Source organism: Pongo pygmaeus, chromosome 10 (genome assembly GCF_028885625.2).
Source record: "Pongo pygmaeus isolate AG05252 chromosome 10, NHGRI_mPonPyg2-v2.0_pri, whole genome shotgun sequence".
Classification (NCBI taxonomy): Eukaryota; Metazoa; Chordata; class Mammalia; order Primates; family Hominidae; genus Pongo; species Pongo pygmaeus.
Window position 1 is genome coordinate 48,926,285 of NC_072383.2, and position 16,771 is coordinate 48,943,055.

The window sequence follows — 16,771 nt, forward strand, 5'->3', positions numbered from 1 at the left end:
TACCAAACCAGAACTATTCTTACCTGAGATGTCATTAAGGTGGGGGAAGCACAAAGTTCTTTGGGGTTCTGATTGTGGATGTTTTCATTTTCTTTGGCCTCAGGAGTTCTTACTGGCTTCTCTGGTGGTTCTGGATTAGGAGAGACCTCTAGGGAGGTCCTAGGACTTGGAGTCCCAGTCCCCAAGGAGGCCCTAGGGCTGGTGGGTGAACCCCCTCCAGAGGCTGTAGGGCTGGAAGGTATGTTCCCTGAGGAGGGCCTGGGGCTTGCAGTGGCTCTGGGTGGAGGAGGTCTACTAGGAGGTGCTGAGGTCCTCTGGATAGAGGCTCTCTTCTTTGGTTGTTCAGATCCTTCACTTGCGGTGCGGGTTCGGAGGACTACTTCTGTGGCAGATGATGAAGGCTGCCCTGAAGGGCTCAGGGCTCCGCCTGTTGATGGAGCTGGGGAGCTGGGGAGAACTTCCTCCTGGGACTTGGCACTCTCAGTGGTAGGAGAGGGCTGGGCCTGGGCGGGGCCATTGAAGGCTGGTAGAGGCTCATCTTCCTCAGAGGAGCTTGCTTCAGATCCTTCCTTCTCTATTTCCTCCTCTTCTAAGAGCTCCTTGATCTCAGAATTGTCTTCCCCCTGGGCTGCATCAGGTGCCAGATCTTCAGTTGCTGACATAGATTCACTCTCACTCTTCAAGGAAAGTGTAGAGGGACTAGTAGGTGAGGTAAGAGGACTGGAGACCGTAGCTGTTCGAACTGGGGGAGAAATGACTAAAGAGCGCCTGCTGCTGCTAAAAAAGGAAGGTGTTCAGATTCAGAACGGCTAAAAATCAGAAGCAACGTAAATATGCAAAAATAAATTATGATGCATGTAATAAAAAACAGAATAAAGCAATTTAAAATGTTAGAAAGTTTGCATAATTTACAATAACACTTACAGAGTGAAATGAAAAAAGGGCCAAAATTTTATCTATATCATGAACTCAATTATGTAAAAATATGTACAGAGAAAGAGACTGGAAAGAAACACTGCAAAATGTCAGCAAATATTTCCTCTGGGGCAAAGATTAATGGGTGATATACAGTTGAACTACACAGATTTCATATTTGTGAATTACCTACTTATTTATTTGGAACCCCCAAATCAATACTTGTGGCACTTCGCCAGTCGCTATTGGACACGTGCAAGTGGTGAAGAATGAGTTGCCTGGCACGCACTTTCCAGATGAAGTCTAACAAGGCAATCATCTACCTTCTTGCTTCCGTTCTCAAACTGCAAACAAGTGTCCTTTCCACCATGTTTTCCTAACTTTGTGCTTTTTGCTGGTGATTTTGCTACTTAAAATGGCCCCCAAGCTGTAGTGCTAAGTGCAAAAAGACTGTGATGTGCCTTCCAGAGAAAATACATGTATTATTAGGTAAGCTTCATTCAGGCATGAGTTACAGTGCTGCTGGTTGTGAGTTCAATATTAATAAATTAATAATATATATTAAATAAGGTATCTTTAAACAGAAACTCACATAAAACAAGGTTATATGTTGGGTGGTTGATGAAAATGTTGTGACCAGGGGCTCACAGAAACCTGTGTTTTGATGTTCATTGAGTATGGCAACTTTATAAAACAAAACTACCATGAACAAGAATCAACTATAACATTTATCAAGTAGCTACTATGTGCTGGATGCCATGCTTATCCTTGAGCATCCAGGATTAGAATCTAGAATATATCAGCCAAAAAAAAAACCACTTATTTTTTATTTATTTATTTATTTATTTATTTATTTATTTTGAGATGGTGTCTCGCTCTGTCGCCCAGGCTGGAGTGCAGTGGCGCGATCTTGGCTCACTGCAAGCTCCGCCTCCCGGGTTCATGCCATTCTCCTGCCTCAGCCTCCCGAGTAGCTGGGACTACAGGCACCCGCCACCATGCCCAGCTAATTTTTTTTTGTATTTTTAGTAGACATGGGGTTTCACTGTGTTAGCCAGGATGGTCTCGATCTCCTGACCTCGTGATCCGCCTGCCTCGGCCTCTCAAAGTGCTGGGATTACAGGCGTGAGCCACCATGCCCAGCACAAAAACTTATATAGATCAATTTTTTTAAAAAAGGTCAACAACCCAATTGAAAAAATGGGAAAACGATATATAAGAAAGTCACAGAACAGGAACCTTAAATGGCCAATAACATGAAAACATGCTCAAGGAAACTAGCAATTATGAAGCTATGATTTAAAACTGCAAAAAAATTCCATTTCATACTCATGAGCTTGTAAGAATGAAGAAGTCTGACAATTTCACATGTAGTGAGAATGTGGACTCATGAGGGCTCTTACTCACTGCTGATGGGTGGTAAACTGGAATTATCACCTTGCAGAGCAATATGGAAATATCTCATTAAGGGTCAAGAAGCCCCATGACAGACCTTATGACTCAACAATCCTGCTCCAAGTATAGACCCTAAAGAAACTCTTGATAATATTCACAGGGACAAATGTAAAACATGTTCATCACAACATTATTTATAATAGCAAAAACCTAGAAGACAACTCAAATGCCCCAAACTAGCAGGAGGATAAATAAATCATGAACTAGGCATACAATAACAAGTATAGAAAGGAAACAGCAGAGCTATTATAGCAACATGTAGCAATAACAAAAAAATCTTACAAACAACACTAAGAGAACAAAAGAAGTTGCAGAACAATACATACAGCATAAGTCCATTTATATAAAGTTTAAAAACATGCAAAACAGCCGGGCTTGGTGGCTCACGCCTGTAATTCCAGCACTCTGGGAGGCCAAGGCGGGTGGATCATGAGGTCAGAAGTTCAAGACTAGCCTGGCCAATATGGTGAAACCCTGTCTCTACTAAAAATACAAAAATTAGCCGGGTGTGGTGGTGTGTGCCTGTAATCCCAGCTACTCTGGAGGCTGAGGCGGGAGAATCGCTTGAACCCGGGAGGCAGAGGTTGCAGTGAGCCAAGATTGTGCCATTGCACTCCAGCCTGGGCGACAGAGTAAGACCCTGTCTCAAAAAAAAAAAACAAAAAAAAAACCCCAAAAAAACATGCAAAACAATATTTTATGTGTGCATGTATGTGTGAAACAATACAGTGTGTGCATGTTACATTTAGTGTTACATTTAGTATTTATTTCCATGCATGTTATTTTATGTGTGAAACATACATGCACAGATAAAACAACACACATAGAAATGATAAATACTAAATGTAACATAGTGGTTACCTTTAGTGGGGTCAGAAAGAGAAAGTGAGTGGGGAAGGAACATTGGGAACTTCAGCTATATTTACAACAGCCGAGTTCTTAAATTTGATGGTAGGTATATGGCTATTTGTTGTATTATTTTTTATACATTCAGTTATGCCTAAAATATTTAATTTTTATTAATTTTTTTAGAGACAGGGTCTTGCTCTGTCACCCAGGCTGGAGTGCAGTGGCATGATCATAGCTCACTGCACCCTCAAACTCCTGTGCTTAAGTGATCCTCCTGCTTCAGCCTCCTGAGTAGCTAGGAGTACAGGTACGCACCACCTTGCCCGGCTAATTTTTTTTTTCTTTTAATCTTTTTTTGTAGAGATGAGATTTCACTATGTTGCCCAGACTGGTTTCAAACTCCTGATCTCAAGTGATTCTCCTGCCTCAGCCTCCCAAAGTACCGGGATTATAGGCATGAGCCACCATGTCTGGCCTTGAAATATTCAGTAAAAAGCAGCCGGGTGCGGTGGCTCACACCTGTAATCCCAGCACTTTGTGAGGCCGAGGTAGGCGGATCACGAGGTCAGGAGATCGAGACCATCCTGGCTAACATGGTGAAACCCCATCTCTACTAAAAATACAAAAAAAAAAAATTAGCCAGGCATGGTGGTGGGTGCCTGTAGTCCCAGCTACTCAGGAGGCTGAGGCAGGAGAATGGCATGAACCCGGGAGGCGGAGCTTGCAGTGAGCCAAGATCGCACCACTGCGCTCCAGCCTGGGTGACAGAGTGAGACTCTGTCTCAAAAAAAAAAAAAAAGAAATATTTAGTAAAAAGCAAAATAATTTATATAGGAGCATAGTACAAACAACAAACATCATCACGCACATGCACATAAGGGACAGGTCAGGATTCTGGACTGGAGATGAGGATGTTGAATACATTCACACACAGGACAAGCGAAGCAAAAAAGAGTCTTGGATGGTGCTCACCTTGACAGTCCCTTCACCACAAAGACTTTATTGGAATGTTGCTTCTCCAGTTTGCTCATCACCTCGTAGAGATTGTGGTTCAGCTAGAGCCAGTAAGAAAGAAAGTGATGCTAGCCAACTGGGAACCCGAGAGTGGCATATCCCTTCTCCCCTCCCCTTCAGACAGCTTCCCAAAATAAAACCTCCCCCTTTCAATTCTGATCCGAATTCCTCTTCATCTGTCTAGCATTAGAGTCCAGGGTCCTGTCCCGCCACCCCTTCTTCCTTGTCTCTCTGTGTTCTAAGTTCTGCCTCTTCCATCAGACTGGCAGCTGTCTCAAGGCAGGGTCCATAACTGATATCTGATTTGAGGTTCTAGCTTCTCACAGGTGATTCAGGGAATGAAAACTCATTTTTAGGCCAGGCGTGGTGGCTCACGCCTGTAATCCCAGCACTTTGGGAGGCTGAGGCAGGTGGATCACGAGGTCAGGAGATTGAGATCATCCTGGCTAACACGGTGAAACCCTGTCTCTACTAAAAATACAAAAAAATTAGCTGGACGTGGTGGTGGGCACCTGTAGTCCCAGCTACTCGGGAGGCTGAGGCAGGAGAATGGCATGAACCTGGGAGGCGGAGCTTGCAGTGAGCCGAGACTGCACCACTGCACTCCAGCCTGGGTACCAGAGCAAGACTCCGTCTCAAAAACAAAACAAACAAACAAAAAACCCTCATTTTTAATATTAACTAGGCAAATCATACTTTAGCCAAATAAACTATGGAGAGTAGTATGCATCGCTGTTTGTGAGTATAACTAATATAAATGTTGTAGTAGCAAAGAATCTTGGAATCCCAGGACTAGAAAAGACTTCATAAATTATGTTATATGGCTGCCTGTCACTGACAGGATTAGTCTTATTTGAGACCAACCGCCTGAGAAACTGACTTGTCCTTAAACACTGCCCTCTCCAGTCCCCAGCAACAATAGATAGAGATTTCACAATGGGGTTCCCCATTTTAATTTTCCCTACTATAGACCTAACCTCCTTTATTCATGCTAAAGCTCAAATTTGGACACACTTACTCAGTTGTTAAGAGAGATGAAGAGGGCCCTCGGATAGTGTATATATGTGTTTTAATATAGTTAAGTACACAATCAAGTGCTCTTATTTCATCATGAGATAAAAGTCAAAATCTGTGGTGCCAATATGGATATTTAAAGACATTATGTAAGTCAAGGCTACCTTCATATTTACTAGAAAACACACCTAGGAGCCTCAATTGGCCAGAAGTCTCTCACCTTGCTCATTTCCCGGTAGAAGACATCCCTCAAGTTGGAAATATTTTGGAAGATGGTCACATAGCAGCCAATACGACTATTAGGAAGCAAAATCACAAACACATATGGGTAAGGCATGGGAAAGGAGTTCTTTGTTTGAAATACAAGGTAGGACTTAAGCCAAAACCAGCCACCAAGGCTCCTAAATGAAAGCCATCCTGCTGGGCACAGTGGCTCACGCCTGTAATCCCAGCACTTTGGGAGGCTGAGGTGGGCGTATCATGAAGTCAGGAGATCAAGACCATCCTGGCTAACATGTTAAAACCCCGCCTCTACTAAAAAAAAAAAAAAAAAAAAAAAATTAGCCGGGTGTGGTGGCACTTGCCTGTAGTCCCAGCTACTCGGGAGGCTGAGGCAGGAGAGTCGCTTGAACCTAGGAGGCAGAGGTTGCAGTGAGCCGAGATCGCGCCACTGCACTCCAGCCTGGGCGACAGAGCGAGACTCCATCTTAAAAAAAAAAAAGAAAGCCATCCCACATCCCACACTCAGGATGTTCTGGGATCTGGATTCATCAGAGCTGGGCCAGGAACACACCTGATTCTTCGGAGCAGGAAGGCCAGGGGAGACAATATCAGCTCAGGTTGACACCAAAGTTTAACAGTTTCATGGAGTTATCTGATTTGGGCTCTTGAAGGGCTGAGCAGACATGAAAAGGCTTTGAATAATTTTTTAAAGGGCTATATAAATATAAGGCTATCTAATTATAATTATTACAGTAAGTAATTATTCTTTCCCTTTGTGCAATACAGGATGACTTCTGTGCCTGTATGTATCTTAAGTGAATCAAGGAAGTATACTTTTAAAGAAACTGTATTAAATTTCATGTCTAGGCCAGGCACGGTGGCTCATGCCTGTAATCCCAGCACTTTGGGAGGCTGGGGCAGGTAGATCACTTGAGGTCAGGAGTTTGAGACCAGCCTGTCCAACAGGGTGAAACCTGTCAAAAAATACAAAAATGGCCAGGCACGGTGGCCAACGCATGTAATCCTAGCACTTTGGGAGGCTGAGGTGGGCGGATCACAAGGTCAGGAGATTGAGACCATCCTGGCCAACATGGTGAAACCCCATCTCTATTAAAATACAAAAAATTAGCTGGACTTGGTGGCGTGCGCCTGTAGTCCCAGCTACTCGGAAGGCTGAGGCAGGAGAATCGCTTGAATCCGGCAGGCGGAGGTTGCAGTGAGCCGAGATTGTGCCACTGCACTCCAGCCTGGCAACAGAGTGAGATTCTGTCTCAAAACAAACCAAACAAACAAAAACAAAAATTAGTCAGGTGTAGTGGCACGTGCCTGTAGTCCCAGCTACTCAGGAAGCTGAGGTGGGAGAATTGCTTGAACCCGGGAGGCATAGGTTACAGTGAGCCACCCTCCAGCCTGGGTGACAGAGTGAGACCCTGTCTCAAAATAAATAAATAAATTAATAAAATAAAATAAAAAATAAAATTTCAATTTCATTTTAATTAGGAGTCACATAATGTTTTAGAATACATGTGTTCATTAAAAAGGCTCCATCCTATGTACACTAATAAGTGACAATACAAAATATTCTGACCACAATTCTATTAATGCATATCTTGTACAGTAAAAAGAAAAAAGGATACAAATGGAGTTTCTGCTCAGATTTCTCTTTAAATGTGGAAAATTTGGCTGGGCATGGTGGCTCACGCCTGTAATCCCAGAACTTTGGGAGGCCAAGGCAGGGGGATCACTTGAAGCCAGGAGTTCGAGACCAGCCTGGGCAACATGGTGAAACCCCATCTCTACTAAAAATACAAAAAAAAAATTAGCCAGGCATGGTGGCACATGCCTGTAATCCCAGGTACTCAGGTGGCTGAAGCACAACAATCACTTGAACTAGGGAGGTGGAGGTTGCAGTGAGCTGAGATTGAGTGCTACTGCACTCTAGCCTGGGTGACAGAGTGAGACCCTGTCTCAAAAAAAAAAAAAAAAAAAAGGGGCAGTGTGGGAATTTAAATCTAAAACACTTTTATCTATCTACTGTCAAGGCACACAAGGTGCCTTGTGTGAAGCAAGGGCACCTTTTCTGAATTTCAGTCATTACCTATTATAAAGAATAGGCAGCTCCTCTAGTAGTTCTTGGTTCAGATCTTCAAACACAGTCTGGGCTTTGTTAAACTCTTCCTCTGCCTAGGTGTAAAAGAGACAAGACAATCTCCCTCAATTCTGAACCCAGTACTACAGCATGCCTCCTTCATCCTCTGTATTTTTTTAGGCACTACGCTTTCTAGGAGCCATCCCTCTTCTTCCCCTGACCATGCCCTCCCCAGCCTCAAGACTCTGACTATCCTTACAGCATCAGTGTCAGAAGAAACAGATTTCCTTTAGGACACTGGATGCTGAATTTATAATTTCCTATACCCATGTTGGCCCAGCCACCTGCTACCACCATGGGGAGAAGGAGAACAGGAAGAGTTTACCAGTTTTTGTTGTTGTTTTTGTTTTACCTTGGCAGTCTTGGCCTCATCTTTCTTCTTGGCATTCTGCACTGCCTCCAGGTGATGTCGGGCACTGTCATAGTCCACGAGTTTCCGACCCCGCTTGGCAATTCTCTCCTGACCCAGGGTAATGAGAAAGGGCGTGGATACTCACTTTTTAGTGGCCAGGATGTAGGTAACAGAATACCAAACAGAGAACAAGATTCTTGCGTCCTACTATCAAATTTCACTTTTGTTGTTTTTTGCTTTTGTTTTTTTTTTGAGACAGGGTCTTGCTCTGTTGCCCAGGCTGGAGTGCAGTGGTGCGATCTCAGCTCACTGCAACCTCTGCTTCCTAGATTCAAGCAATTTTTGTGCTTCGGCCTCCCAAGTAGCTGGAATTATAGGTGTGTGCACCAAGCCCGGCTAATTTTTGTATTTTTAGTAGAGATGGGGTTTTGCCATCTTGGCCAGGCTGGTCTCGAACTCCTGGGCTCATGTGATATGCCCACCTTGGCCTCCCAAAGTTCTGGGATTACAGGCATGAGCCACTGCACCTGGCCCAAATTTCACTTTCTAATAGGGTTTTGTGCCCATGGGGTCTCCCTCAGTATCTGGGAAGAATGGGGGATTCTCAGAGGGAGATAGAGTCCTACAGAGCATGTGGAAATCTGTATTATGTAATAGATATATAATTAAATACATATATATGTAATAGATATATAATTAAATACATATATATATTTCCACCTCCACCTCCCCCTGTATTAAATGTTAATATTTCCTATGAACCCACTATAAACTGGTTCAGCCTCCAGGAGAAATGGCCTTGAGAATCACATGAAAATGAAAGTCTGGATTTTTGGGAATTAGTCCCAAATCTGCCATTCATTAGCCTGTGGCCAGTGGCAAGGCACATCTCTTTTGGAGCCTCAGTAGCCCCATCTCCCCTTATACAACTGTTATTTGAAAGATCGAATGCTGAATACAAAGTGCTTTGAAAGCTCTAAAACACAATAAAAGCTATAAATTACTATGACCACTGAGAGAAAGTCTACTCAGCCTTATCCAAACTATAAATTATACCAGTGAGAAGCAAACTATGTCATTGAACCATTTCATTCTCTCAGTCACAGAATTTGAAAAGATCTTAGCAATTATCTGGTCCAACTTCTCATACAATACCATGAGGCTTCTCTATAACATCCAAGATAAGAAGTAGTTTGACTTCTGTTTGCACAAAGAACAGACAACTCACTATCTTTGAGTCTATTTCATTTCATTTTTGGAAAGCTTTAACTATTAGGAACTTAAGTCAGCCTCCTTCTAACTTCTTCCTCTGAATCAGCACGGGGCTTGACAGAATAGGTGTTTAATAAATACTAGAGTCGGGTGCAGTGGCTCACACCTGCAATCCCAGCACTTTGGGAGGCCATGGGCAGATCACCTGATGTCAGGAGTTTGAGACCAGCCTGGACAACACAGAGAAACCCTGTCTCCACTAAAAATACAAAAATTAGCTGGGCGTGGTGACGCATGCCTGTAATCCCAGCTACTCAGGAGGCTGAGGCGGGAGAATCCCTACAACCCAGGAGGCGGAGTTGCAGTGAGCCAAGACTGCGCCATTGCACTCCACGCTGGGCAGCAGAGCAAGACTCCACCTCAAAAAAAAAAAAAAAAAACCTAGCTGAATGAATAGATGAATTCTAATTCGGCTTTCTGAAACAGTTTAGAATAGGTTGAATTCCTATTTTACCTAACAGACTTTCAAATATTTGAAGATAACTATTTGATTGCTCCATGTTTCCTCTTCTATACAATAAACATCTTTAGTGCCATCAGCTGTTTCTCACAGCTAAAAGGGATGCCTCTAACTTGGATCTAATTCGAAATCAGCCCAAATATAGCTCACTGAAATCTAAGTTTATTTTATTTATTTACTTATTTTGAGACACCAGCCTCTGTCACTAGGCTGGAGCATAGTGGCATGGTCTTGGCTCACTGCAACCTCTCCCTCCCCAGCTGAAGTGATCCTTCACCTCAGCCTCCTAGGGTGGCTGGGACTACAGACACGCACCACCACACGACTATTTTTTTTTTGTATTTTTTGTAGAGATGGGGTTTTGCCATGTTGCCCAGGCTGGTCCCGAACTCCTGGGCTCAAGTGATTCTCCTGCCTCAGCCTCCCAAAGTACTGGGATTACAGGTGTGAGCCACTGCACCCAGCCTTGAAATCTAAGTTTAAACATAAACTTCACACTACTTCCAACCTTCTATCCTAACCTCCCTCTTGTCTAACCCTCAACCTTAATCTTTCTCCTAATTTACCCAAACTTCATTCTTAATCGTGAGCTCTAATTCTACTTATAATGCTTAACCCAATATGTTCTCTAACCTGGATGGGTCATCCACAACCCAGCCTTGACTCTGTACATCGAGTACCTTAATTTCGCTGAACTGGGCAACGTAGTTTTCCATGGTCCTCACAGCTTGGTCAGCCAGTTTCTCCTCGTAGTCTTCCCAAAGGAGATCATTATTCTGTGGGATAGAGTCAGAGGCTGGTGAAGGCTCCACTTCCCAACAACAACTGCCTACCAGGGAAATACCCAAATTCTCCCTGCAAAAACCTTTTTTGTAGCACTGTATTTAGAATACCATGTTGGATTCTGGGGACTAGTCAGAGGAAGAAAAGAGACAGTCCCTACCCCAAGGAACTGCTCTATGGGAGTCTGAACATACATTCAGAGATTAAGAACAGGGCACAAGGTCAAAGCCTTGGACTCCAGAGCTTAGATGGGAAAGTTTAAGAGTGTATAACTGCATGAAGTTTGTTTTAAAAAACAACCAATCTTTAGGAGGTAAAACTTCCCATAATGTTTTAAAAAGGAGAAGAGGGTCAAAATTAGAGGGATCCACAGATTAGGGAAAACTTGCTTTTACCTTAACAGTTGTAGCTTCTTCCTACCACCCAGTGACTGAGGCTACACAAATGCACAGTGTGAACTGGCTCCTTTGTTTTCCTATTTTCTTGGATAGAGAAGCTAAGCTGAGGTTGAGATGCAAACAGGAGTAAGTGCCAACAAGTTGTAAAACCCAAGCCACTCTTACCCCTACGATGGCCTTCAGCTCCTCATGACCATCCCACTCGCTGCTGTAGATCTCCTGCAGGGTTTCTGACACTCTTTTTGAACTTTCATGCATCACTGAAAGAAGAGAATTCAGTCCCACCATCATGTTTCCCCAACAGTAGTTGGTGTAATCACATGGGTGACAAATCAGTGGTTCCAACTCAGAAGGACAAATTCAGAAGGTTTAGGTTATATAAGTGAGGAAAGCTGGATGGGGCTGAAAGGAAAAGTCACTCTTCCTCAGCCCACAAAGTTCCAGGAGTCAAGAGTAGACAAATGATAAAATAACAAAAACCTGGGGGTATGGCTGTTGTTTTCCACCCCCAAACCTCCTAGTAGCTGTATAAATGCCCTCTGGATTCTCCCATGCTGCAATGCCCACCTTTGACTGCACTAAGGAAGTTCTTCAGGTCCTTGTACAGCTTGTGGCCTTCTGCCTGAAAGAGAAAAGTACATTTGATGACTAAAGAGATTAATATTTCAAAAGATGCTCCAGAGGTCAAAGTCAAAAAGTAGGTTAAGAGCAGAAATCACACCTGGACTTTCTCTAAATATTCACAATTGTTATAAGTCAGCCTTTACTTTCTTTACCGACATGTTGTAGGTGGTCTCTTTTGTGTTTGTTTTTAAGATGGGGGCTTGCTAAAGCTCCCATTACACTGGCATCTTCCTTCCCGTGAACAAGAGCTTATACCCAAGTTCCACTGTTGAAATGTAAGTGTTCTCCATGTAACACTATCTATGCGATTCTCTGGCTTGCACCCTCCTCTCTGGGTAAAGTGCTACCATTTTCTGCAGACACCAGCCCTTCTTCTTTCTCTGAACCCTCACACAGACATTCCTCTCCTCCCCAATATCCTTCTCTGACTTGCCTCACTTTACCCTTCCCTTCCATCAGTCACCTTTTATGCTACTCCAAGGAGCCTCATCATTGCTTCTCCTGTTCCACCCTGAATGTCTTCATCTATAGCTCTCTCTATCCCTGCTTCCATCTTTGCTCCTGTGTCTGAAATCTCATTTTTTTAGGCTAGGAACCCCAAGTTCAGACAAGGGCTCCTCCTCCCTCTAAAAAAGGAGAGGAAGGTATTATTTAGACTTGGAAGTTTAAATCTCAATCTGATAGATGAACTGCTTTTGTTATAACTCTGACAAATGTTCATTTAGCCTCTGCTTCTCAAATACTTCCAGAAACTGGAAACTAACGTCTTGCCTGAGACAGTATCACTTGATTTTAAACTAGCTCCGTTAAAACTTTTTCTGGCTGGGTGTGGTAGTTCACACTTATAATCTCAGCACTTCGGAAGGCCAAGGCTGGCAGATCACTTGAGGTCAGGAGTTCCAGACCAGCCTGGTCAAAATGGTGAAACCCTGTCTTTAGTAAACATACAAATTTTAGCTGTGTGTGGTGGCGCACACTTGTAGTCCCAGCTACGCAGGAGGCTGAGGTAGGAGGATCGCTTGAACCTGGGAGGCGAAGACTGTAGTGAGCTGAGATCGGATCACGCCAGTGTACTCCAGCCTCGGTGACAGAGCAAGACTCCATCTCAAAACAAACAAACAAACTTTTTCCTGTTAGTCTTGGGTTGGCCTTCTGTACTGATAGAGTAGATCTAATTTCTCTTCCACACATGCTTGAAGACAACTTGCATGTGCGCTTGACCAAGCCTTTCTCACAGGTTTCCTCAATTGTTCCTTATGGTGTTTAGACCCTCTTCCCATTTTGGTCTCCTTCCTATGTGTAAACTCATTTTGAAGAGTTGGTTGGGAATTTAAGGCCAGACATCTGACATTCTGGAACCTGACTTCAGGACTGTGGACTGTAGGGATGGAGTGAGAGGTGCAGCCCACTTCAAGGGTACTCTAGGGAGCCAGCCTACAGATCAGAACAGACCAGTTCAGGGGATGTTGTACTTGAAAGCCAAGCTGCATTATTCAGTACACCATAAAATACTTGTTGCGAATTTGTTCATTTGTTATTTGCTGTATTCATTACTTGATAGACTGTCGATGATACCAAAAGTGTAAAAAATTGGCCGGGCGCAGTGGCTCACGCCTGTAATCCCAGCACTTTGGGAGGCCGAGGCGGGTGGATCATGAGGTCACGAGATCGAGGCCATCCTGGCTAACATGGTGAAACCCCGTCTCTACTAAAATTACAAAAAAATTAGCTGGGTGTGGTGGTGGGCGCCTGTAGTCCCAGCTACTTGGGAGGCTGAGGCAGGAGAATGGGCATGAACCCGGGAGGCAGAGCTTGCAGTGAGCCAAGATCACGCCACTGCACTCCAGCCTGGGCAACAGAGCCAGACTCCGTCTCAAAACAAAATAAAAAACAAAAGTATAAAAAATTATGGGGCCAGGCAAGGTAGCTCACACCTGTAATCCCAGCACTTTGGGAGGCCAAGGCAGGTGGAGGAGTTTGAGACCAGCCTGACCAATATGGTGAAACCCCATCTCTACTAAATACAAAAAATTAGCAGGGTGTGGCGGCAGGCACCTGTAATCCCAGCTGCTTAAGCAGCTGAATCGCTTCAGGCTTAGGCAGGAGAATCGCTTGAACCCAGGAGGCAGAGGTGGCAGTGAGCCGAGAGCAAAACTCCATCTCAAAAAAATAAATAAATACATAAAAATAAAAATAAAAATAAAAATAAAAATAAAAAATTACGGGAGAGGCCGGGCGCAGTGGCTCACGCCTGTAATCCTAGCAGTTTGGGATGACGAGGCAGGTGGATCACGAGGTCAGGAGTTCTAGACCAGCCTGACCAACATGGTGAAACCCTGTCCCTACTAAAAATACAAAAATTAGCCAGGTGTGGTGGCACGCACCTGTAATCTCAGCTACTCAGGAGGTTGAGGCAGGAGAATCACTTGAACCCAGGAGGCAGTGGTTGCAGTGAGCCAAGCTCGTACCACTGCACTCCACCCTGGGCAACAGAACGAAACTCCATCTCAAAAAAAAAAAAAAAAGTATGAGAAAAAAGGAAAATTCAGAAAATTCTATCTAGTGACAAAATGTTTCCTGTGGAAATCTTTGGGGGAAGGTCGCTATTTACTTAATTTTAGCAGCAGAAAATTTAGGTCTACTTGGTCAAATCAAAGAAAATTGGACTAGTTATTTCATCCATTTGTTTGCCTCCAAAGCTCACTGTTTTTTTTTCTTTTTTTTTTTTTGAGATGGAGTCTCGCTCTGTTGCCCAGGCTGGAGTGCAGTGGCGCGATCTTGGCTCACTGCAACCTCTGCCTCCTGGGTTCAAGCAACGATTCTCCTGCCTCAGCCTCCCGCACAGCTAGGACTACAGGTGTGTGCCACCACGCCCAGCTAATTTTTTGTATTTTTAGTAGAGACAGGGTTTCACTGTATTAGCCAGGATGGTCTCGATCTCCTCACCTTGTGATCCGCCCACCTCGGCCTTCCAAAGTGCTGGGATTACAGGTGTGAGCCACTGTGCCGGGCCTCAGAGCTCACTTCTAAGCTAGCCCAAACTTTTGATAAAACTTCAGATCAAAAGTCCCTCTCAAGGGGCTGAATGTCAGTTTGAAGGGACATGAGGACACAGTCTTTTTTTTTTTTTTTTTTTGAGACGGAGTCTCGCTCTGTCCCCCAGGCTGGAGTGCAGTGGCGCGATCTTGGCTCACTGCAAGCTCCACCTCCTGGGTTCACGCCATTCTCCTGCCTCAGCCTCCTGAGTAGCTGGGACTACAGGGGCCCGCCACCACGCCCGGCTAATTTTTTTTGTATTTTTTAGTAGAGATGGGGTTTCACCGTATTAGCCAGGATGGTCTCGATCTCCTGACCTTGTGATCTGCCCGCCTCGGCCTCCCAAAGTGCTGGGATTACAGGCTTGAGCCACCACGCCTGGCCGAGGACACAGTCTTAAAGGAGTGAAAGGCACTGTCAGAGAGGTACAGAACTGTGATTGTGTGCTGTGTTACAGCAAATGAGGATTAAGAGAACATCATATAAACAATCAAGGAAGTAGGCCAGGCGAGGTGGCTCAAATCTGTAATCCTAGCATTTTGGGAGGCCGAGGTGGGCAGATCACTTGAGGTCAGGAGTTCAAGACCAGCCTGGCCAACATGGTGAAAGTCCGTCTCCACTAAAGATACAAAAATTAGCCAAGTGTGGTGGTGGATGCCTGTAATCCCAGCTACTCGGGAGGCTGAGGCAGGAGAATCACTTGAACCCGGAAGGTGGAGGCTGCAGTAAGCTGCAATTGCGCCATTGCATTGCAGCCTGGGCGACACAGCAGACTCTGTCTAAAAAACAAAACCAATCAAGGAAGTGTCAGATGCCACAGAGACGTTAGAATGCAGGAAGAATTGGTAAAATTCACTGGATTTGGTAATGGGTCACTGGTGACCTTGAGAAAGCACTTTCAATAGCATATTGGAGACAGATTCAGTCAGTTAACAAAATTCAGAAACACTCAGCATCTACCAGAAAGGATATCTCACTTCCTCCTTGCTTTTTCATCTATAGATAAAAGCTTAGATAGCCTAACATGTTAAATGTATACAACATCTTTTAAATGTGGATAAGGGAGGTAGGTAGAAGTTTGAGAATTTTGAAAAGGTGATAATCAAGATTTTAAAGAGCCTTGAAAAAGTTTTGGGGATTATAAAAATGAACAAGGCTTGGCCGGGCGCAGTGATGCACGCCTGTAATCCTAACACTTTGGGAGGCCGAGGCGGGCAGATCATGAGGTCAAGAGATTGAGACCAGCCTGGCCAACATGGTGAAACCTTGTCTCTACTAAAAACACAAAAATTAGCTGGGTGTGATGGCACACACCTGTAATACCAGCTACTTGGGAGGCTGAGGCAGGAGAATGCCTTGAACCTGGGAGGTGGAAGTTACAGTGAGCCGAGATCGCGCCACTGTACTCTAGCCTGGGCGACAGAGTGAGACTCCGACTCAAAAAAAAAAAAAAATTAACAAGACTTTTAAATTCTTTTTTTTTTATTTATGAAGTATTTATTGATCATTCTTGGGTGTTTCTCGGAGAGGGGGATATGGGAGGGTCATAGGATAACAGTGGAGAGAAGGTCAGGAGATAAACACATGAACAAAGGTCTCTGGTTTTCCTAGGCAGAGGTCCCTGCGGCCTTCTGCAGTGTTTGTGCCCCTGGGTACTTGAGATTAGGGACTGGTGATGACTCTTAAAGAGCATGCTGCCTTCAAGCATCTGTTTAACAAAGCACATCTTGCACCGCCCTTAATCCATTTAACCCTGAATTGACACAGCACATGTTTCAGAGAGCAGGGGGCTGGGGGAAAAGCCATAGATCAACAGCATCCCAAGGCAGAAGAATTTCTCCTAGTCAGAACAAAATGGAGTCTCCTATGCCCACCTCTTTCTACACAGACACAGCAACAATCTGATCTCTCCCTCCTTTCCCTACACTTCCCCCACTTCTCTTCAACAAAACCGCCATCGTCCTCATGGCCCGCTCCCGATGGTCGCTGTGTCTTTGGAGCTGTTGGGTACACCTCCCAGACAGGGCGGCTAGGCAGAGGCGCTCCTCACCTCCCAGACAGGGTGGCCGGGCAGAGGCGCTCCTCACTTCCCAGACGGGGCGGCCGGGCAGAGGCGCTCCTCACTTCCCAGACGGGGCGGCCGGGCAGAGACGCTCCTCACCTCCCAGACGGGGTGGCAGCCAGGCAGAGGCGCTCCTCACTTCCCAGACAGGGCGTCCGGGCAGAGG

General features: G+C 44.7%; 1 protein-coding gene across 4 annotated transcripts in view; it reads right to left on the minus strand.

The window, feature by feature from the left end:
- BIN2 (bridging integrator 2) overlaps positions 1–16,771 on the minus strand; it is a 45,631-nt gene that overhangs the window by 10,498 nt on the left and 18,362 nt on the right. For 2 of the 4 annotated variants that reach the window (XM_054444276.1, XM_054444278.2), the window contains exons 3-10: positions 11,451–11,505; positions 11,049–11,143; positions 10,383–10,478; positions 7,971–8,078; positions 7,568–7,653; positions 5,468–5,543; positions 4,192–4,274; positions 24–777 (exon numbers count right to left, since the gene is read on the minus strand). In XM_054444276.1, the coding sequence (XP_054300251.1) occupies positions 24–777; positions 4,192–4,274; positions 5,468–5,543; positions 7,568–7,653; positions 7,971–8,078; positions 10,383–10,478; positions 11,049–11,143; positions 11,451–11,505 (1,353 nt within the window). The other 2 variants (XM_054444277.2, XM_054444279.1) reach the window with 2 other exon arrangements.